Consider the following 23325-nt stretch of genomic DNA (forward strand, 5'->3'; position numbering starts at 1 on the left):
AATCCCACGTCGAGGCTGCTTCCACCCTCCCGCTACCCCGTCAGAGCACTTCAAATGCTTTCATTTTTCAAACTTGTAAAATATTTCTTTGCAGTCACTCCACAGGGGTGACACAGACAACAGTATGTGCGTGTATATTAACTGATCCATGTTGTCTCAGTGTGCACATATGCATAGGTATATGTAGGAATGCCTGTGTAAGCTTGTATATGTACATGTGTGTGTAAATGCATCTCCTCTTGGCAATGCTGATCTATGCGCATGTCTGTGCGTGTGTGTGTGTGTCTGTATCTGTGTGTGTTGTGCTGCAGGTGTCTGTGTTTCCAAATGTGTGCATGTCTGTGTGAGTGTGTTTCTTTGTATCTGTGTGTGGGGACGGGGAGACAGATGCGATTGGGCTCCATGAGTGCATATTCAAGCGGTCTCCCCTCCTCTCCCGACCTGACTTGCTCCTGCTTCTCACACCACTCCCACGTCGAGGCTGCAGTCTGTTTTTATTTTCAGCGCCATCCGCCTCGGCCGCGCTTGTTTATTTATTTTAATATTTTCTCGCACAAGCTGGAAGGGTGCTAATTGGGGTCCAGCTCACCCAAGGCTAGTGCCCCCTTGACTTACTGTTTTGCCAATAACAGCGCTTTTCATGAGCATCAGTTACATAACCCAAGGACTGTGCTGTTGTTCCACTTCTTCGTTACATGGCAGGGCCTTATATTGGCTTTGTTTCAACTATAGATCCGTGTCCTATCAATTGATTACTTACTTCATTAGGATTTTTTGGAAACACGTTTTCATTTGGACTGTTTGTGTATCTTGACTTGACGACGAATCGACCAGGAGTTGTTTTATGCCTTGAGAAAGTCTGAATACTTATTAGTACAGACGAAACACGTGTTGGCTGCTTCATATGCTGGGAATTTTTTCTGAAAATCAATAAAATGAATGATGTTTACGGAAGTCCTGTGAAGTATCCTGTACATTATTGCATTCCCTTGGAATTATAGGAGTATTGGAATTGACTTATGGAATCGTGATAGACATTTGTCCATTACTTTGCTTACTGTCTGGGACTATATTTAACTGATGAGGGGTGTGCTGTATTAGCTTATATTTCTGTCAGATACTCAAGTATATATAAGGGAACCTAGGTTTAATGGTAAAGAACAGTATCCAGCAAGGATACCCATCCAGCAGCCTGATGACCTGGAAAGAAGCCTGACGTCAGCGAGGGCCTCAGTGAAAGACAACAAAGGTTCTTGGTAAGTTTGCCCTGGGATGAGCACCTGTATGAGGACATTAGTTTTAACCTCTGTAGCAGAACGGGTGAGGTCTGATACCTCCGCTGATCTCCCAATCACTGTTGCAGAGAGCGTAGACTCATCAGTTGTCACGGCTGGGTTAGGGGAGGACAGACCAATGTCTGGGGAGGTGTCCAGGCCACTGGCCTCCAGCAGGTCATCAAATTGGTTCCCATCACAATAAGAGTCATTATAGGTTTTGTCATCTGCATCATCATCATCTTGGTCAGGAGCTTGCATTTCTGGGTCCCAATGGGTGTGCGGTCATGGTCTTTGATGGGGGGAGGGGAGGAGGGGGGGGGGGGTGCTTCAGAGTCCGATAAGTCTTGAAACTTTGATTCTAACTTTGGGAGTTAGACTTGTGGTGCAGGGAGGAAGTGTTGGACACAGCACAAAATCCAGAGGCGCTATGCTGGAGGAAGGGACCAGCCTTGGATCGAGGCAGAGGGGCACAGTCAGCATCAGGAATGGATCCACTGGCAGTAGCCCAACTGGAGGCCACCTCGGACAGTGGAGGTATGTGGTGGAGAACCAAGGATGGTGTCTAAGGCCTGTTTGAGCTCTTGGAGCTGTTGTGGAAACACCGAGGACCCGGGGAAGTCAGGGCACATCAGGATCAGCACAATAATGTATTACGAAATTGGGGAATGACTCCACGGCATAGCAGTGCCCGGGACGGTGTGCGACTCTGAAAGGTGGGAGTGGTAATACGACAGAGACCCATATTTGGACCTCTTGTGTGTCTTTGACTTTTCTGATCTACTGGTGTTATGTGGCTTCGATAACAACCAATTATGTGAGCGACTTCGGGCTCGAGTAGGTGTCAAAACCCTTCACTTCGACTTCTTATGAAGTTCAGGAACTGCGAGTTTTGCTTCGCTGTCGCAGATGGCCTTGCAATTCATCTTCGCGCAGCCCTCACACAATGCACAAGAGTGTTTGGATCCAAGACACGAAAGACAGGCGTCATGGGTGTCGGTCATGGACATCTGTCAGTGGCAGTCTTAACACAACTTACAACCTGTATTTTTAGGGTTAGTTTGTCTGCACACTCAAAATGAAAGGTAGAGGGGAACATTTTCTCAGAATGACAGGATTTGAGAGGCTTTGAATCTGCACTGGAAGTCGCAGAAAGAAAAGAACTGACATCAGTGTGCGGAGGAGGCGCATATATGGGGACCGCAACATCACATCCTGGGCGAGATGGATCTGACATCCACTTGACAGCCTCAAGACGCCACCTGCCAACACATGAGGGAATTGCTAGAAAATGTTTCTGAAGCCAGTCTGGCTTCTGGGGAATATTCAGAAGCGGAAAAATGTTCAGCTAGAATGCTCTATCAGAAGGCACTGCTAACATCAAACGACACATCTCTCAGTGGACAATTACAGATCTTAATTATTCTGGAAATTTGACAAATTAGTCATCTGAATAAATAACATATTTTTTAAGGCTACTCTTAATGCTTTAACGTGCCATTGCTTATGGTGAAGTCAGTCTAGTGCAGAGTTCTCCAACGAGTAGCTTGTGAGCTACTGGTAGCTCTCCAAGTACCTGTGTGTAGATCTCCTATGTGTAGCCCAATCTAGTAAATGAAAAGGTTTTGTTTGAATGATTTAGAAATGTTTCCAAATTTGAAAAGATATATTTAAAAAAACAGCGTGCCTATTTTGAGAACTGATTAGCTCTTGTTTGCAGAAAATAGAATGAAGACTTAATGCATGCAGCGTTGGCAAGTCTTATTACTGATTTTCTTTGTTATCGGCCAAGGGCATGGCATATATGACTGCTATGACTATAGAGACAATACAATTACAATTGATAAACCTTTTTTTGACATTCCTGCTGACGACTTTGCTTGATGTGCTAAGGTGATCATTGCTAGCAATTCTGCACCAGACAAGTGTCAATAATGGAATCTTGTCTCAAGTGATCACTATTGAAACATTGATAATTGGTATTAGAAGCTGGAGATAATTTTCATTTAACATAAGTAGCACTTATTAGAAAAAAGGTTGGAGACTCCTGGTCTAGTGTTTGAGTGACCCCTTTCCTTCACCCTCTCCCTCACTGACAGTACAAGACTGAGCAATGTATTCAACACAACGGTTACTTACCCGCCAAGAATACTATCTATGGCGTCCGTAGCTCTCACCAAAGGCTCTTCTTGGGCGACCATCTTGGTTACCACGGTTTTCTGCTGCTCGTTGTTCAATATGACAGTGGTCTGAGGGACGACGCTATGAAAATAAATCCCCGGGGGAAAACAATGAGGATCAACACTTTTTATGCATTCAACAACAAATCTGTACGCATAATTTAGCTTCTACATAAAAAGACAAACTTCTGGAAGCTTAGCAGCATGAAAATCAAACTTGGATTTAACCTCTTCTGTACAGGCCAGATAAACTGAACTCCTATTACACTTTTACGGTGTCATAAAAGATAATTCAAGTCACACATTGCTAAGTATGCAATTACCTTACTACTAGTTACTATTAACATGACGAAGAGCAGAACATGGCTATAAACTGCTTGTTTTTTTATTACTGTAAGAACAAAATGGCACACCTACTATGTTTAAGTCATTACATGTGACATGACCTACACCACCTTGCCTCCAGAGCCATGTAGTTTTGTTTTCAAAAGTGCTAAAACGTCATGCAGGGGGTAGCCTGACACGGGATGGTGCGGACATGAGCCAAAGCGGCTCTACTTCACTACCCCAGAAACCAGCAATTATAGTGCCAATTACCAGATCTTTCGGGTGAATTCAGGTTGTCTGATGGTCAGCGTTAACTAGACCCAATATTGCATCTACATTGCTGCGTGCTGACCATTGGCACAGAACTGATGGATTTGGAGAGAGACTTGGGGGCCACCATTTTGAATTAGTAAGGAGAGGAATAGAGTTGTGTCGGATAGTCACTCACTAGCTACACTAAGTGACTAAGTGGGAGTGGGGGGAAGAGAGGAATGCCAGTGGCCTAGAGGGTACACTGAAAGAAGTGCAGTAGGGCTGTAGAGGAGGTGCTGAGGAGGAGGCGTGAGTGCGCTCTGGGACTCAAACACAGAGTACACGAACTTGAAAGGGCCTCGGTTGAAGGTAAAGAAAAGTAGCAAAATACAGTCTCTAGAGGGGAAATACCAAAAGATCCTCGTTAAACAAGACATTGACAACAGGCTGCGCTGTAATTATATTTGTATAAGATGGGCACCATGGAGCACAGAAGGCCAGGACATACAGACGTTCATCTGTGAAATACATTGTGCCATCAGGTGCAAGCCAGAAAACCTCACCACTAAAACTGAATGAACGCTGAGCGATTAAGGTGGGCTGACAGAAAGCCCCCCCCCCCCCACACATTCTAACCAGGGTCTATTTTTCAATTAATAATAGGAAATAATGGGATGTGTACACACATAGTGCAAAACTGTATCTGTAGATCAAGAAATCCAGATAATTCAAGACCTAACTGGGGCAACTCTTGAAAGAAGACAACAACTCCAAACAGCAAGAGACTTTCACTGATTACAAGGCGTCCCAGCTCACCCCTCCTTCATGGGGGAAGAGAAGAGACACACAATTAGCAAAATAAAGCAGGCGCGGAAAGTGTTCAATCTGACAGAAGACTGCAAAGACGAAAGATCTGGGGCACAAGATGGAGGAAAGACATAAATATACGCCTGAATAGAGGAGGGGCAGGTGATCAACATGCAGGAAAACCCAATGTGCTTCAGACTTTGAGCAATCCATATCAGAAGCAGTGCAGCAAGTGAAAAAACGTTGCAACTTGGAAGTGACTGAAGCAGATGGGTAGAAACAGAAGTGGAAGAATTAGCAGGGAGAACCCCTAATTCTGACTGCTTATGTCTGGTTACTAGACGTGGTTATCAAATTTGACAACCAAACATGGGTGGGCTGACAAGGAGGCAGGAAGGAAAGCTGGCGAAGGTTGAGAAACATTTAAGAAACACGTTTAGGGGAAACAAAGTCGATCCAATCAAGACTGAGATGCACAGGACAAGAGGAATATGGGCTTGGAATGTTGGGACGGGTAAAGGAGGGATGGCATACAGAAAAATCCATCTAGAACGTATGCCTGCTAAAAAATACATTAAGCTTTGACGTGAAAGGGCTCTATGCGCCAGGTAAACAGCTACAGTTTTTGCTCACTTGAAGGAAGGGCAAGGAGACGGGTCGATTTCAGGAGACCAATCTGCAGAGGGACAATTGGGGTAGGCTAAAATTGAAATGGATAGTTGTGCCTCTGGCTCAGGCTTCCATAACATGCAATAATACATGACGAAGAATCCATATGTATGTACAGCCACTTTTATCAAGAATTACACAAAGATGACACTAACCCTAGTGAAGAAGCAGAAAGGCTGCAGGAAAGAACACCAACACCCCCAAGGAATACGCTTACACAGCAAATAGCTTCGACACACGGAACATTGGCCTCAGGAGGATAAAGCTACAGAAAGCCTCAGACCCGACCGATATACAACCCTTCTACAAGACATTCCATGGAGCCCTAGCCCCCTCCCTCGTATACCTCTAACTCGCAGGTGAACAGGGTCATCTTAAAGACCCAGTGGCAGAAGTGGTCATTTGAATGACCCTACGGTGAGGGCTACGGCAAGGGAAGTAAAATCAAAACCCTTTGAAATATCTACAGGTACACAACAGTGTATGTTCTGACATCCACTGCCCGGACTGTAAAGGGTTGTGCAGAACCTGTGCACAACAAGGCCGAACAAACACATACCTTACTAATACTCCCTGTGCACGTTGCAGCCAGGTGTGTGAGTCGGCAGGGCTTGGCTCAATAGACGAAGATTAGCCATCGGCAGCCAATCAAAAGCTTAACAATGAGTAGGAGCCGCAGCAGGGCAACCAGCTGCTTCACACTATGCAGACAGCTCCTAACACAAGGCCCCTCGTTCTATGTTTCAGGAGAATTAAAGAGCGGAAATATGGACACCATGGGCTTTCCCTGGTGCAGTGGTAGCTCTCCAGTCCCAGTTCCACGTCCCAATAGGGGACAGTGCTGCAATGCACACGCTTTCAAACATTTGGAGATGCAATACTTTAAATCTTACAGTTCCTCCCAGCACATGGTTCGCCTGGTCTGTACATCTGTGCACAACTTGGAATGTCAGGCACGGCTAACCCTGTTAGCAGTGCCTACATGTGGCTTCTTCTTTTAGGACGCTGTTTAGGTACGAACGAGGCTGTTCACTAGTCCCACACCCTGTTGTGTAATGTAGGTTGTCTGCATGAGTCACCTTTGTTACAACATAAATGGTTATCTAAAATTGCTCTACTAACCTTCTGAATACTATAGCCTTATATAAAAGTAGACAGGAAATAAAATCATCTCAAATATAAAAACAGTACAGTACAGTATAACCCTTTGGGGTTCAGAAAATGATTGGCGCTTATGAGCAGTCAGGGCACTGCACAGTCGCCCTGTGTCATCAGATGTTGTCCGAAGAGAATTACAAGCCAATATCAATAACAGCCTCCTGTCAGCTAGGCCCTGCAGTCTCTCAGGCCTCCAGGAGGATGAAATACCAGCAAGTCTTCATGCTCCTACCTGCGCATTCCCAGCTGTCAGCAGCGCTGAAGTTACAGTCAAACTGCAGGGGCTGGCTCGCAGCTTTACGAACCCCCTAAAGGCTGCACTAGATTTTTATCAAAACATTCTACTGCTTTTTGCCTGCTGAAAATGAAAGTTGAAAGAGAAAGCCTCTCAATTCTCTTTCAACATAAAATCTGTCCGACTAGCGCATGTATGTGAAGTATGCCTGGAACGTGTGCAAGTGGAAATCGGATTCATCTACACATTGTGCCTACTGGCAGAGAGCCCTCTAGAGCACACCAGCAGGCCACAGCAGCTAGGGATGAAGGATGCACCTGGCTGCAGGATGTTTTGGTATGGGTAGTAAGTAGTTAATAGCACTTCTGCAAAAGGGAACCACTTAGCCTTTTAAGGCAGATTCATCAAATGAGGAAGTAAAGGGCCCCACAGAAAAATCTACTTCTGTTCACAGATTCACAAGCAGCCAATGCAGAGCCCTAAACTGCTTCTCATTACTAAACCTCCTCTATGTGCTATGTTACTAACAAAAGATTATTCTAGATAAACATGAAAACACAGATACCAAGATCCCTTGTTCTATAGGTAAGTCTGTATTATAGGCACAAATATCCTTTTTTTACATTTCACAGGTTAGTTAAGGACTTGTAAAAATTGTTACTTACCTTCTGTTTACGCCTTATCTGGTAGAGCCTCTACATAACCACAGATTCCTTACCTTTGAATGTTCCCCAGGCATCAGACTGGGTCCGTATGTCCCCTTGCACACCAGTAGGCAGCGTCATTTGGCTCTATGTGGCATTGATGGTTTCATCCGCACTGAAACAGACGTGCCCGGTGGCTATATAGACACCACCCAGCGCTGACCAATGCCAGTTCATGACTGTCGCCCTGCACCAGAGGCATGGAGCCAAACTGAGGTGGAATGCCCAGGGTGCCAAGATGAGGTCCTAAAGGATCTTTTTGATGCGAGGAATACAGTTTGCAGCACGGGGAGGAACGGAGGGTCGGTAAGAAATGTGTGGCTAGAGTCTCTACCATATAAGGCGTTACCGAAGGTAAGTAACTTGTTACTCTGCTAGAAACTTCTAGAAGCAGATTCATTACCTTAGAATAGATAGCAAAGCAATCTACCCCCAGAGGTGAGTATGGGGACTGTTACACTAAAAGTCTTGGAGGACCAAACAGGCGAAATACCCATCTCGTCAGATCTGACTGTCTAAGCAGTAATGTTTGGCAAATGTGTGCAGCGATGTCCCTGTTGCTGCATGACATATGTCCAGAACTGGGACTTCTCAAGCTAGCAAGGTGGTTGCAGCTGCGGCTCCGGTAGAATGAGCTCTTAAGCCCTCACAGGCTTATTTCTTGGCTATTGAGTAGCAAATGTTAATACAGAGAACTATACATCTGGAAATCGTTCTCTTGTAGACTACCTTTCCTTTCTTCGCACCCACAAGTCCAACAAATAATTGATCGTCCACCCAGAAGTCTTTTGTGCCATCGATGTAGAACAATAATGCTCTTTTTGGATCCAGGTGGTGGAGTCTCTTCTCTTCTTGGTAGGATGAGGTGAGGCTACAAAAGCAGGTAGTGTTTAGATATGCCGGACATGAAAAGTATAACAGCCCATGGCAAGGAGGAGGCACGGGTCCCACTGAGGATTTTATTGGGGGAAAAAGGTTGTGTATGGGGGATGAATGGAAAGGTCCTGCAATGTGCGAACCCCCCTAGCAGATGTTATAGCCACAAGGAAGACTTTTTTGATGGTGATTGTCACTGAGGGCAGCTGTGGATAGGCTCGAATGGCAAACACTTTGAAAAGGTGGGAGCTAACTTAAGATCCCACTGTTGCATGATGAAAGGTGTAGGGAGAAACAGGTGCTGTAAACCTTTCAGGAAACGGGTCACAACATGTGACTTTAAAAGGGCGGGGTTGATCCAGCAACCACAGAAAGGCTGAAATGGAGTGAAGGGACTCTCTGACTGTACCCAAGGCAAGATAAATAAAAGGACTTTAGATAAGGGCGCAGACAGAGGATCAAAGGATTTGGCAGCACACTAAGCCACACATTTCTCCCATCGCTAGGTGTAAATGAAATCCACAAATTTCTCCCAACGGCAGGCGTAAATCGTATCCATGGAGGGGTACCTGGCTACTAGGATGATGTCACACACTTCGGAACTGAGTTTAAACACCCTCAAATGGCACTGCTCAATCTCCACTCTTTAAGACGGAGTGTGTGCTGGTTCGGGTACAGTAAACTGCCCTGTTGCTGCCATAGGAGAGCCTCCCGAAGGGGCAGCCTGATCGGAGGACAGATGCTCATGCTCAGAATCCTGTTTGGGATAGTAGACTCCCCTTGCCCAATCCAGAGCCTGTAAGATGACTTGGGCACGGTTGTTCCGGATCTTCTTGAGAACTTTGGGCATTGGCAGAAAGGCGTACAAGAGTCCTGAGCTCCACTAAGGGCAAAATGTGTCTCCGAATGGAGCCACCTTGGAAACTCCAGCGAGCAGAAGTGCTGACATTGCACATTCTTGGAAGTGGCAAGTTTCTCCAACAGAGTTCCCCTGCACTGGCATTCAGAGACCTCGCCAGATGTTGCACCAACAGGAAAATGCGCTGACATTTTACTCATGTCCAAAAATGCAGAGCCTCCACAAACCCACTCTGCCCAGCTTGTTACAATACCACATGGCGGTGGTGTTGTCGCTGAACACTTAAACCAGCCTTCCCTTGATGGAAGGCAGAAAGGCTGTCAATGCCAGGTGAATGGCTCTCAGTTCCATCAGGTTGATGTGGAGCTGAGATTCCATTAGAGACCAGAGTCCTCTGATCTCCACCTTTCCCACATGGCTGCTGCAACCTAGAAGTGATGCATATGTCACTACTGTGAGCTCAGGATAGAGAAGGTAAAGGGGTCTGTTGCTGACCTACCACTTCAGCTATTTTGCAGTTCACTCTGACATCAGGGCCCGATAGGAAGATATTCCCCTGAGGCTCTGCCCACTGGACTTCAGATCCCATTGCAGAGCATGTTTTATCAGCAGGACTTAGGAGGCAAATGAGAAAGCCACCTCAAAGTCAGTCTCACCAAAATCAATGATAGAGGCTGAAACATCGGAATAATAGCCAGCCTTAATATACTAAACTCGCTGTTCCGGAAGATAAGCCTGAAACTGCACCCATTTGTCCAACGTTATCACATGCATTGGGACAGTTGGTGATGATCCTGCCACCAATCTGGTGCCCATGATGGCACTTGGGCATATTAAAGGGACTTTGAAGTTGCAGCTGTGAATTGGGTTTGACCTCTGACCCTCGTTCCCATGCGGCTTGTGGGGAACTGTGTCTACATCCATGAAAGGACTGAGTAACTGGTAGCGTTGGTGGCTATGGTGGAAAGGACGCAGCTGACAGCCCTACCATAGCCATGGATTGACCGGAAGGTAGAATGGGGATGTCATGGAGCAATGGTAAGCCCCAATGACCTAGCGATGGCTCTACAGTCTTTAAAGCGTTCTGGCGCAGAATACACCTTGTCACCAAAAAGGCAAGTCCCACCGAAGGGCATGTCCATAAAGGGAGCCTTGTCATACCCCGAAAAGCCAGTTGCCCTCGGTTAGGTGTGCCCAGAGAGTCGGTTGTGTCCAATACACATCTGATTGAAAACTTTGCCACATCCCTCTCATCAGCAATAGCTTAGGAGAGTATGGCCCGGGCTCCTCCGAGACCATGGGCAGCATTGCGCAACCATATCCCACAGTATGGGAATAATGGCTCAATAAGCATGCAGTGTTCACAGACCACAGTGCCAGGTTAGTGGACAAGAAAATCCTCTTTCCATAGGTATTCAGCCTCTTGGGTTACTTATCTGGTGGTGTGGTAGGGAACTAGTTGGGATTTATCTTGGAGGTTGAGTCCTGGACCACCAGGCTCTCAGGGGTGGGATGCTGGGTGAGGAAGGCTGAGTCCCGGCGCACTGGGCAATGGCGGTAGTAAATCGTCCTGTGCAGGGCTTGGCCCATGCCTCGAGCAGGACATCAGTGAGGGCTTCATTAAAGGAGAGTAGTGTTTCTGTTGGGGACACCCCAGGCTGAAGTACCGCTGTCAAGACTTTGGTCTTGACCTCAACCATGGGCAGCTAACGGTCCAGGTCCTCAGCCACTCTCTGGACCACCATCACAAAGGAAGCTCCTTTCTACATAACCACTGTGGGTGGCGAGAGGAGGCCAAGGTCTGGTGAGATGCCCAGACCAATAGCATCAGCCAGGTCCTCATACCAGCTGTCGTAAGCCTTGGACTTTGCTAGTGGGTCGCAGTAGCCATAGGGATCCTCAGATTCCCTCCATTGGTAACTCTCAGAGAGCTCTTCAGGAAAATAGTGCTCCATCTCCAATTGAGGTCTTGTGTGCCTGGTCGGTGCGGGGGCCAGCACTGGGTGATGTTAGTCCGGCTCCATATCAGAGTCAGTAATGACGATGGGATCCATACCGCCGATGGGTGTTGGTGGAACCAGGAACAGCACAACTGGCCAGAGGACGTCTCAAATTCACAGCTGCTGCCAAATCGGATCCAACCAATGGATCCTGAGGGCCCGATTGCCGCTGAGGTCAGAAACGTAGGCTGAATCCCAGTAGTAGGCCCTCAGGAGCCCAGGTGCTCCAGATGGGTCAGTCCGCCAAAAAATGAATTCTCGAAGTAGGGTAGGGTTGCTCTGGCTCCGGGAACCTGAAATTTCATGGTCCGCTCACAGATGGCCATCAGATTCATAGTCCTGGAATCCGTGCAGGTCTTGGAGTTTTGGTCCTGTTCCAGGCACCAAAGACACACCAAGTGGAGATTTGTCACAAAAGGCTTGAAACCAGTCCATTTCTTAAGAGACATACTCTAAAAACAATGGAAAAAAGGCACACTGGTCAAATTCAACAAACAGTTGAAAATTCAGCCAGAAAATAACTGAGGAGAGGTTGTGCGGACCACGCTGATGGCACAGGAAAGAAGGAACGGAAGTCAGCATGCTGGGATGGTGCCACTGATTACACCACGCAGAGCCAAACCTACCGGCTTGCAAGGGAACTGCAAAAAAAATTCCAGATCCAGTCTGACCCGTGGGGAATATTCTAAGGTAAGAATGTGCAGCTAGAAGTCTATATAATATAAAGGCTTTTCTCACACAGAGGTTTCCGTGCGAATAAATCTCCTATTGTGGTAGGTGAGAGGACTTAGAAAGAAGGAATGTCCTGGAAGTTTGTGAAGAACCAAAAATCAATATGCTTGTAATAATTCCTTATCCATTTTCAGACACATTTCACCTTTTTAAATGGTCAAAAACCTACTCCTGTCCAGAGCAGAAATGAACCACTTTTCAGCAAAGCAAGGGGCAGGAAACACCCCCCCAAAAGTGATGGGGGCCCAGGAAAACAAATTTGTCTCCACCGCTCCAAAGGAAACATGTTTACCCAAGCGGAAAAAAGAGGACAGTGAGCAGAGCAAGTGTCTGCATTTGTTCTCCTTTTTTTGCACGTACAAAATTTGCAAGTGAATATTTTCGCATCAAAAAGAAATTCATATTGTATTTTATACGTCCAGATAGCTTCGACTGCAGCAGATTTCCAAGTGTAACTGGAAATATGAACATATTAGCGGCTGGAAACTTGCTGGGGCAGATTTCCAAATGTTTTAAAGAATAGCACTCTAGATGTTTCACTGTGTTTGGAAGCACAACTTCAGGATGTTACATTCATTCCTAGGTGAAAACGTCTCCGGGGGTTCAAAGCACCATGGATGTGTAGGTGAAGGCGACTAAAAAGCATGGACCTCGCAAACTTCATTCAAAGGTTTACTTATAACTGCAAAATCATAGGCAGAACAAGATTTACCTGTGGTTCCTAATCCTGCATAGAACCTGCTTTATCTTCAAACGGGCTAAAATAATATTTTACAATATGTAACATTTTATAAAGTAAGCGTTGTTTCGCCGAAGAGCACTTCGAACCCTATCACATCAAGAATTGCCTGACATGGCTGAAGAGTAAGTTAAGATTGTTTTTGTTTGTTTTGTTATGGCAGAGTATACTTACTGCCGGGACCGCCTGCAAAAGTGTTGGAAATAATGTGTTCAATTAACACCCAAAAAGAGTAAAGCTGTATTATCATCTTTACCACCTCCCACAGGGACAGATGTATGCCTTTAGTAATTCACAAAAACTTTCCAGGATAAGCCTTGAAACCTGCCTTAATTGTAAGCTTTCACATATTTTCTTGGAAAACTTTTTTTTTATAATTCCTTTTCCGCTTATACTAATAGACTAGTAATGGTCATTTCCACAAGCGAAAAAGAACTCGCAGCCAGTGCAAATTTACATGCTATCTCACCTCCACCTCCCCATATGCTCCTCCTCCACCCGTACCCCCCGCCTCCCGGAAAATGTTTATTTCACTGAAAAACCCCTTTCCCTTCCAACTCGACCACTTTTGGCTGTGTTCCCCTTCATCTTTCCACCATGGGAATGGTTGCACTGCTGCCATGCTCAAACGTAAATCTTTACCCTTTTCCAGGGTGGCACCGAATCAGAGAGCAGTGTGTGAAAACAGACAAACATAAGAGTGGTGTTCACAAACTTGTAGGGGATTCTCGCAACAAAACCCACTACCCAGCTGCCTGTAGACTGATTCAGATAAACATCTTCGTTCGAGTAAATCTATTTATCAGTGTGAATGGTGGGTTTGCGCTCTTGCAAATAAATCTGTTGTGGTCGATGAAGTACACATATAAATGGTTTGTAAAGTTCGGCACTGAAACACTAAATGGCTTTTAAAGAGCCTACGGCAGACACAAGGGAGCAACTATCCTAGAAAGCCAGGTCTAAGTGTCAAGAAATAGGAACATTAACTGATTGGATGAGCAAGTCCTCCTCGCCTGAAGAAAAATTCCAGGTTTATATGTATCAAGTAAGCAGTAAATATAACCCTATATAAATAGCTCCCTAGTAATCATCTTTTGAACATGACAGCGAGGCATGATACTGGCAGATTACCTGTACGATTAGAGTACTTACTGAATGGGCTACAGTCTGGCAGCCACCCTTCCTTAGTGACTCATGCATTTGGAAGTTTTTATAAAGTTACAAGGAATTTATGGAAAACGGAGCAAATGCTGAAAGGCAGCTTTTATGAAGATGCAGTGCTCATGTGTTAAAGTATTCCTAAAACTTCAACATAAATATGTAAGTAGGAACTAGAGACTTCCCGGTCACAAAAGGCATTTATTTCAGGTTTATGCAAGGAGGGTGGGGATGTCCTGAGCTGAAATTGCGCACAGAGAGCCTTTGAGACAGCTGACAAGTACACAAGGATGATTTACCACTGCAAGCCAAACTTTACCAACCAGCACAGGAAGCTGTTCAAACAGAAGCTTGCATGGTTTGTTGAAGGCAGAGAGGAGCAGAGAATTCGTTTCAACATTGGCATGGCCACAATGAACATTCATCAACAAACACAAACCATTTATTATGTTCATGTGAACATCAATCACCCAACAGTGCTTCAAGACTTGAGACTATTATCACTACTAATGACAACCTTCGGATACAAGCTAGGTGGAAGAAATCAGAGCATTCCTCACGGCACTGGGAACACGGAAGGGTATTTTGGTTCACATAAAGGACAGATTCTAAATCCCTGTTAAAGGAAGTTACTTACTTGTACACTGTGGCTCTCCAGTATTGATATCTTTCATAGATTCACTTGCTTGCATCTTCCCTGTCGTCGAGGTAAGAGTCCCACGTTAATTATAACTAGTAGTGTAAAAGTCTTTCATCTAGGTCCATTATAATTGCATTTCCCTTTAGTACTGAGTAGCAATCCACATCGTTTTTTACATGACTAAATTCTGACCAATCAGAGCAGAGCCTGCACCCTTCCCTCCTGTGCAGTGGCTTCACACCTTAAATTTCTAAGTACAAGTGATAAAGTTACCCATGTTATAAGGTAAGAATCGCCAATAGGGTGCGCTACTGAAGGGAGGTGGGTGAGTCGCATATGAAATATATCAGTACTGGAGAGCCACAGTGTACAGGTGAGCAACTTGTTTTTCTCCAGTATTGAATCTGTCACAGATTCACATGCTTGCATCTGAATAGCGAACAGTATACCATTAAAAAAAATAAGCATAAAGGCATCAATGAAGCTGTATGCTGAGGCTGGTAATGTACATATGTGTTTATGCATACACAGTGTTAAGAAAAAGAAACATTAGCAATAAATACTAATGAGCTCAACTTACTGAAAAAGGTTTCGAAGCACTGGTTGGCCCACTGCAGCATCCTGGCAATAATGTTTGTAAGCGTATGCCTGTTAGACCATTTGGCTGCTATGAATATGTCCGACAGTGGTACTCCTGCAAACAAAGCAGCTGATGTTACCACACTTCGAGGTAGTGTGTGTGTGTGTGTGTGTGTGTGTGTGTGTGTACTTTGGATGCTAGTGTTCTTCCCACTTTTTTGGGACAGAAAGGGATAGCGGTGGATACCAATAACTCTATAGTTCCTTTTTGAAACAGGTTGGCCTTTTGTTGGGGGTGCAAAAGCAGCCAGAAGTTAATCCGATTTTCTGAAGGACTTGGTGTGTTCCAAGTAAAATTTAAGGCATCTTTAGACATCAAGGGTGTCGAGTCGTGTTTTCCACTGCACTTGATGGATTCTGGAAAAAAGTCTTTAGGACAATTGGTTCCTTTAGGTGAAATTTAGAGGGTACTTTTGGCATGAACCGGGGGTTGGTACACAGGATGAAGCGTATATAAGGCTCCTGCACTTTAAATGCTTGTATTTCACTAGAACGTCTGGCAGACGTTAATGCTACTAAAAGTGCGATTTTCCATGCAAGGCATTTGATGTCGGCCTTATGGACTGGCTCAAAAGGTCATCTCATTAGCTGCACCAGGACTGTGAGCAATTGCCATGTTATAGGGGGGTTTCTGATTGGCGAAGACGCTCTAAACAGGCCCTTGAGGAACTCTTTTATAATTCTATCTGACCAAAAGGATTTTTTGTTGCGAGAACATCTGTATCTTGAGAATGCCGCAAGATGGACCAAAATTGAACTTTGGCAGAGACCAGATTGAGCTAATGAGAGATGGTAAAGTAGGACCTGCGCAGGCTCTGAAGAGAAACAATGACACATGTTGGCTGTGCACCAGTTACAAAATCGTAGCCATTTTGCTCTGTAGGACTGGTTTGTAGATGCTGCTCTAGCTTTTGCTAAAATATTTCTACATTGCTGAGGGATATCTAACTGATGGAATTCATAGTATTCAGGATCCAAGCTACTAAATTTAGACATTCCGGGTTCGGATGTATTACTAGCCCATCGTCCCTGTATAGTAACACTGAGACTGATTTGAGTTGAGCGTGTTGCTGTTCTGACATTAGGAGAAGTTGTCATATACCAGAACAGTCTCGGCCAAGCCAAGGCTATTGGGATGATCCTGCATGGCTCTTGTTTCATCTTGTGTAGTATTTTTGGGATGAGAGGTATAGGCGGGAAATCATAAACGAACATGCCTGCCCAAGACATTTGAAGTGCAAGATTCCTTGTGTGGGAACCTGCTTGCATATTGTAGGCATTTGTGGGTTTTTTCAAGTTGCGAAGAGGTCTAGGGAAGGAAGTCCTCATCTTCAGAAGATCTTATTGAGCTGGTTGGTTGACAACTCCCTCTCGTGGAATTCCTTTAAAGACCTGCTTAGTACGTCCGCCCATTGGTTTTCTGCTTTCTGCGTCCATCATCTGTCCAGTTGTTCCTGCAGCGGTCTCATGTACAATCTGCAGTTTGGTATGAGAGGGATACACAACGACAGGATTCCCAGGAACTATTTGTAGGTTGTAACTAAAATGGACCTTTTTCGTGACAAGGCAAAGCCCAGTGTGATCTTTGTTACTCTTTCTTCGGTTAGATGTACTCCGGGCGACTGGAATTATGTGATTCTGCAGCCGTGACGATTTTCACATAATTATGCATTTATCGCATTTGGCATGTAATCCATAATGTGCTGCATAATCTGCAGATATTAACAAAAACATGTGTTTCTAGCTCAAATAGCTCAAAAGTTACAAAAGATATAGTGAGTAAGGTTCCTACACACCAGAACGCTTTTCGCCACAATTGATTGGCCATCTTAAAATTGCTTATGGCAGTATTTGAGTGTTGTGCACGCTATTCCCAAACACTATTACTAGGTGTAAAAATGACAAAATAAGGAAGTAATACTATCATACAATGTACCGGTTATGTTGCATATTTTGCCTTTCATTGCCACATAATTTGTTCAACTTTGCACATAATTTGGTCCTCCTCCCCTGCATAAGTCCAGTGGCCCTGGATATACTTTGCAGATGGTGGTATCCATGATGGCTCCCAGGAACGTAATCTTCTTTCATGGGATTACAAAGGATTTGTCTTTATTTAAAGGCCCAGGTCTTGAAACAGTTGCATGCACCTCCAATGTACAATCTCTTGCAGCCCTTGATGAGTTTGCTTTTATCAGCCAATCATCTAATGTCCACTATAGAAGGAGTACTGACCCTGTCCTCTACTACCTTGATATGATGAGAATCTCATTTGTTGGAGTATTCCCAGGGCACACGCAGTCACTGTGTCACCGATTATGGATTGTAGCTCTTCATCGATATGCTTACCAAATAAAGCTTCGCCATCGTGAGGCATGTCCAATATTTTAGACTGCACATCCGGTTGGAATGAGGTTGATTTGGGCCACCCTTATCTCCTACTGCCCCTGCCATCTGTCTGAAACCTGTGAGGGCCACATCCATTGACGTATCGATAATTTGCGATGACGTCCATTCCCCTTCTTGCAAAATTGTTCTTGCCTCCTGCTTTTCATCTTCTGGCAGGGACTGAAGTAATTTGGCGATCGTACCTTTTCAGGATGGCTAAGGCGTTGGAGGATCATATCATACATGCTGCCATGGCTGAAAATCTTTTCCAAATATTGTTTAGCCGCCTGCCCTACTTGTATGGGGGAACTGAACATGGTGACACAGGATTTTTCTCTGTGCCGCCTGCATTACTACGGAGTCCGGTTTAGAGTGACCTATCAAGCAGGCTGACTAATTTTCTGGGGCTTTATATTTTTTGTCCAGCCGCGGTATCACTGCGTCTACTGTGGTAGGACTTTTCATGGCCTTGGGGCCCTCATTCAAAAATGTGTCCACAATTGATATTGAGCACATTGTCTTTTTGCTGGATTCTTTAAAGTCATATAACAAGCACTCTGTTTCTTGCACTATCATTGGGAGGTCAAAATGCTTTTCAGCTCTTTCTATAAGCGCATGGAACCCTCCAATGTAATCAGGTGGCGAACTAGTGCCTGGAGGTGTTAGTGGAGCAGATATGGGGGTAACATAGTCATCCCAATCACCATCTCCAGTAGTTGTTTGGTCCCGCGGTATTTCCCCCTCTTTGGGTTGTCATCGTCCCCTTGATCACAATAGTCATGGATAACGGCTGATTCTAATTGTCGTGAGTGGGGTATCTTGGCCGGATGCACCCTCTGAGTGTGGTGGTGAGTTAGGGGTTCTTTTTGAGTCTCCACTGGGCCTTCTGGTTTAGAAGTTGTGTCCACCTTAGAGGAAAACCTTTTTTGAAAGTCCTGCAGCATCATGGGAAGGTCTGTTACTAGTGCTACTGGTATCTGCATTGTGGGTTCCTGTGAGTGGTGAACCTCAAGGGTATCCTCGTAATCCTCAAATTCCATGAAGTCGTCATAGTTTTTTCCCACTGTAGTGTGGATTTAAATGAGAAATCATCATGCATATATTATGATTTTTGCTCAGCTTTGTCATCAAACTCTTGGCATTTCACATGAAGTTAGGATGGACTGGTGGCATCCACAGACAAACCATCATAGTCCTCTTCAAGACCTGCATTCCCCATTTCAAGCAGGTGCACTGGTGGTAATGGTGACACCTTGCTAGGTGACGTCAATTCTCATCTGAGGACTGGTGTGGTGATGGCCGTCGGCGGGCCCGTTGATGGTGGAAAGACAACAAGAAAGACTTGGGGTGAATGGGCGTTGTCTTCGCTGTCAGATAAAGTGGCATCGGAGTAGTCGTCGTCTGTGTGTCCGTCGATGGTTTCAACGTCAGTATGGGCTGACACTTTATTGACAATGGTCTCGTTGTCGAAAATCTTACCATAGAGGTCGTTGACACTACTGTGATAGAGCTGAAGACATTGTTATTGTGGGTGTCGTCGCCATAGACATCTTTGCTGTTGACGGAGCCATTGCTTTTGTAGACTATTTGGTGGTCGGTTTGCCTGATTTTCGTGAGGCAGTTTCTCTGACATCTGTGGAGGCTAAATCCTTTTCAAAAGGCGTTGATGGCTCAGAAGCTGACACCTATTGACCTTTTTTTTCCTGAGCTATTGGAGAAAGAATCTTTTCTGTGACTGGCTTCTGTTTTTCCATCTTTTTTAGGATCTTCTTCGGATGTTCAGCTGTACCTTGGTCTGGTTTATCTCTTTATGAGCTCCTTTAGCCTTTGGGCAGGGTTTCTAATCTCTAGAGTCTGGAGTTTTTTAAGCCTTTTTCTTTTGGAGTCATAATAAAAGCCTTGCCTCCCGTTCTTTTAAGGTCTTGGCTGAAAAAGTTCTACAATTTTTGCAGTCTTTGGGATTGAGGTGGGGTGCAGGCAGTATAAGCACCGTTTATGAGGATCGACAGAGAACAGCCTGATCTTCCCACAAGTCTTACATGATCAAGATAACCCCTTCTTTCACCCCTCTGACATGGTGGCAGAATGTGCCAGATGAGAGGGAGAAAGGTAAAATAAAATGAAAAGAGGTTACCTGAAGTTCACTGTCCAAAGATAGTATCTGTGAGGAAAAAAGGTGTGAAGCCACTGCTCAGGACAGCAGGGTGCCAGTTTGGCTCATGTACAAAACAATGTGGATTGCTACTTAATCCTATAGGGAAATGCAATTATACTAGACCTAGATGAAAGACTTTTACACTAATAGTTACTATTACAGTGGTACTCCCACCTCGATGGCGGGGAAGATGCAAGCATGTGGATCTATAAAAGATTCAATACTGGAGAATGGTGCACTCTATATATTTTCTCTCATTCCTGGTGTCTTTTTAAATAAAAATATTCATGTTACAGTTTTGTATCATATTTTTGTTTTGTCTGCTGGATCAGCTTCTTTATCTAGTGTGAGCTCATACTTATATAAGAAAGACCACAATGGCGCAATATCATGTATACCTTGTTGTTAGTATTGCAGTTAATACTAGAGTGTGACTCTTCTGCCTTGGTTTTAGTAGAGTTTCTTTTGGGGTACATCATACTCATTTTCTTGAGAAGAATAGCAGTTTTGGGGGAAATGCCCTTTCTCACAAATTTCTCCAGCCAATAGTTGTCCCTTCACTTGTTTAAAATATGTATTCACAAAAACGAAATCCTTCTCATTAAGAGCAACATAGGAACTATGTGATGGTTTTCTTTCTAGGCAATACATTTTAACTACTTTTTGACCTCTGCACATACATTGAACAATCCATGCGTCCTATACTATAACACGATAACCCCACCTTGATGGTTATCACACAAACATGAAAACACTTCCCTCAAAGGATCAAAAACTAAGACAACACTCTTTTAAACACACGCGCTACATAACACAGCATGGTGCCCATGTAGGCAAGTACTTGAGACCCCTAAACAGTGGTAGTAAAGGCTATATAAATGAAAAATTATTTTTGTATTTTTTTTTTGTATTTTACATATTTCTACATTTTCCTCCTTTAATTTTTGTTTTCAAATAGTTAAGCAATATTTAGCACTCGCTGGAAGTTAATGACTAGAAAAGGAGTCAGTGGGCCCAAACTGAAGACGGAGCATAACTCAACCTGTCGATAACTATTTGGGAGTGTCTTATTTCTAAGAGAACATTGCAGTGTTCAAAATACCCTTTAAATTAAAATGTAATTTAAAATAAATTTTAAAGATTGGTTTTGCTGAAACTCAGGAAGGTTACAAGAACTTTAACTATTCAGATCACAGCCTGTTTTAGGTCTTCTGAGACGGCGCATCATGTGCTGTCGCTTGTACGTCTATTATTTTAAAAACACATCGAAAAAAGGGCTAAGAGTCCACCCATTGCTTACTATTGGTTGACTTTGTTGTCACTCTCAAATTATTTGTTTTCATTCGTCAGCAGCAGTTGATTTCATTTTACCAGTCGCTCCAGATATTTTAGGAGGATTTTGGTTTCACCTCTTCAGATTCCACACACAACCACGCTTGTTTAATCTACCAATCCAGCTCAGATCGATAACTTTAAAAAATATAGGCGCGACGACGCGGCCTCTTTTGTAGGCATCTATGCTTTGTTAGCATTAGCGGTCAATAGGTCCTTAAGCCAAGACTAATTGGCATTGCCAATGCTTGTTATGATCAGATTCTTTCCATTTCAGTGCTATTGGGATCGCACAAAGAGTGTGGAGCCTGGTGCGGGGATGCCATCAGAGGAGCAGTTGGGCTTGCTTGGGCATAGCTTGCATTTGTTTAGCCCTTTAAACTCTGCTCAGGGTCCAGACACCAGCAACCAACAACTAGCAACTAGCAACCAGCTCGGGTCTGAAGCACAATGAGCTGTAAACGAGTAGAGAGCTCACTTGAGTTGGGTGTAGTCTGCGACTTGGCTTAAGTTATTCCAGTGGCGTCAATTTGACTAACGAACAAGTTACTTACCTTCGGTAACGATGTATCTGTAAGAAACATTAGTTAGTTAGATTCCTCACCTTAGAATATCCCCAGGCGTCAGACTGGATCCGGAAGATTTTTCGTCAGCAATACCCCTTGCGCGTCGCTAGGCGTCGTCTGCGGCTCCGCGTCCGTCGTCGGCGTCGTGTGCCGGAATGACGTCGTCGGAGTACTTAGACGCCGCCCTCGCGCGCTGACGTCAGTTCTTGTACATAGCTTTCCGCGCCAGGAACGCAGAGCCGTGCAAAGACCGACACTGGTGCCAAAAAGAAAATCTAGGGGCCTGAAAAGGATATCCTTAACCCTAGATGTCGGTTCGCAGAACGGGGAGGATGGGTGGGTCGGTGAGGAATCTAACTAACTAATGTTTCTTACAGATACATCGTTACCGAAGGTAAGTAACTTGTTCATCTGAAAGAAACACGTTAGTTAGATTCCTCACCTTAGAATAGATACCCAAGCAATACCATCCCCGGTGGTGGGTCTGCGAACCAAGATCACACCAGAATGTCCTGGAGGACAGAACGGCCAAAGAAGCCATCCCTCCGGTCTTGGCTGTCAAGGCAATAATGCCTGGCAAACGTGTGTAGCGAAGCCCACGTCGCCGCCTGACAGATGTCCTGCAAAGGGACACCCCGTCCCAAAGCAGTAGTAGCCGCTGTGGCCCGAGTGGAGTGGGCGCGCAGCCCAACAGGAGGGTCCTTTTTTGCCAAGGAGTAGCAAATTTTGATGCACAAAACGACCCACCGAGAGATGGTCCGTTTGTGCACCGCTTTCCCCTTCTTAGCACCCACGTATCCAACAAAAAGTTGGTCGTCCACCCGGAACTGCTTTGTGCGGTCCAAATAAAAGGAGAGCGCACGTTTTGGGTCCAGACGGTGGAGCCTCTCTTCCTCTTTGGAAGGATGCGGAGGCGGAAAGAAGGTGGGCAAGGTGACAGACTGCCCAAGATGAAATGGAGTCACCACTTTCGGAAGAAAGGAGGGACGAGGCCGAAGGACAACCTTGTCCGGATGAACAGACAGAAAAGGAGGCTTTGAAGATAAAGCCTGGAGCTCACTCACCCGTCTAGCCGAGGTGATGGCTACCAGAAAAGCAGTCTTAAGCGTCAGCAGACGAAGAGGACAATTATGAAGAGGCTCAAAGGGAGCGCACATTAGAAATGTGAGAACGAGATTCAAGTCCCACTGAGGCATTACAAAAGGGACAGGAGGGAACGTGTGAGTAATGCCTTTTAGAAAGCGTGTAACCACAGGGGACTTGAAAAGAGAAGGCTGATCAGGAAGCCGCAAGAAGGCAGAGATGGCAGCAAGATAACCTTTCAGGGTGCCCAGGGCAGAGCCCTGCCGGGCCAAAGAAAGATGAAAGAGGAGAACCTCAGAAAGAGGGGCGGAAAGGGGATCCACAGCCTTTGCTGTGCATCATGCCACAAATTTGTTCCACCGGCAGGCGTATACCGACTTTGTGGAGGGACGCCTGGCTGCCAGAATGATATCACAGACTTCAGGAGGCAAGTCAAATGGCATCAACTGTCGCCGCTCAATCTCCACGCATGGAGGTGGAGGCTGGACAGGTTCGGGTGGAGGACCGTCCCCTGCTGCTGCGACAGAAGATCCTCCCGAAGGGGCAGACGTA

At 45.1% G+C, this 23325-nt stretch overlaps 1 protein-coding gene across 4 annotated transcripts in view; it reads right to left on the reverse strand.

Moving 5' to 3' along the window:
* The window catches only part of BANP (BTG3 associated nuclear protein), a 973724-nt gene that overhangs the window by 739919 nt on the left and 210480 nt on the right, over positions 1-23325 (reverse strand). For all 4 annotated transcript variants that reach the window (XM_085637629.1, XM_085637628.1, XM_085637630.1 and 1 more), the window contains one exon: positions 3414-3536. In XM_085637629.1, coding sequence (XP_085493755.1) covers positions 3414-3536 — 123 coding nt within the window. The remainder of the gene's footprint in view (positions 1-3413; positions 3537-23325) is intronic.

The sequence above is a fragment of the Triturus cristatus genome, chromosome 12 (assembly GCF_964204655.1).
Source record: "Triturus cristatus chromosome 12, aTriCri1.1, whole genome shotgun sequence".
NCBI lineage: Eukaryota > Metazoa > Chordata > Amphibia > Caudata > Salamandridae > Triturus > Triturus cristatus.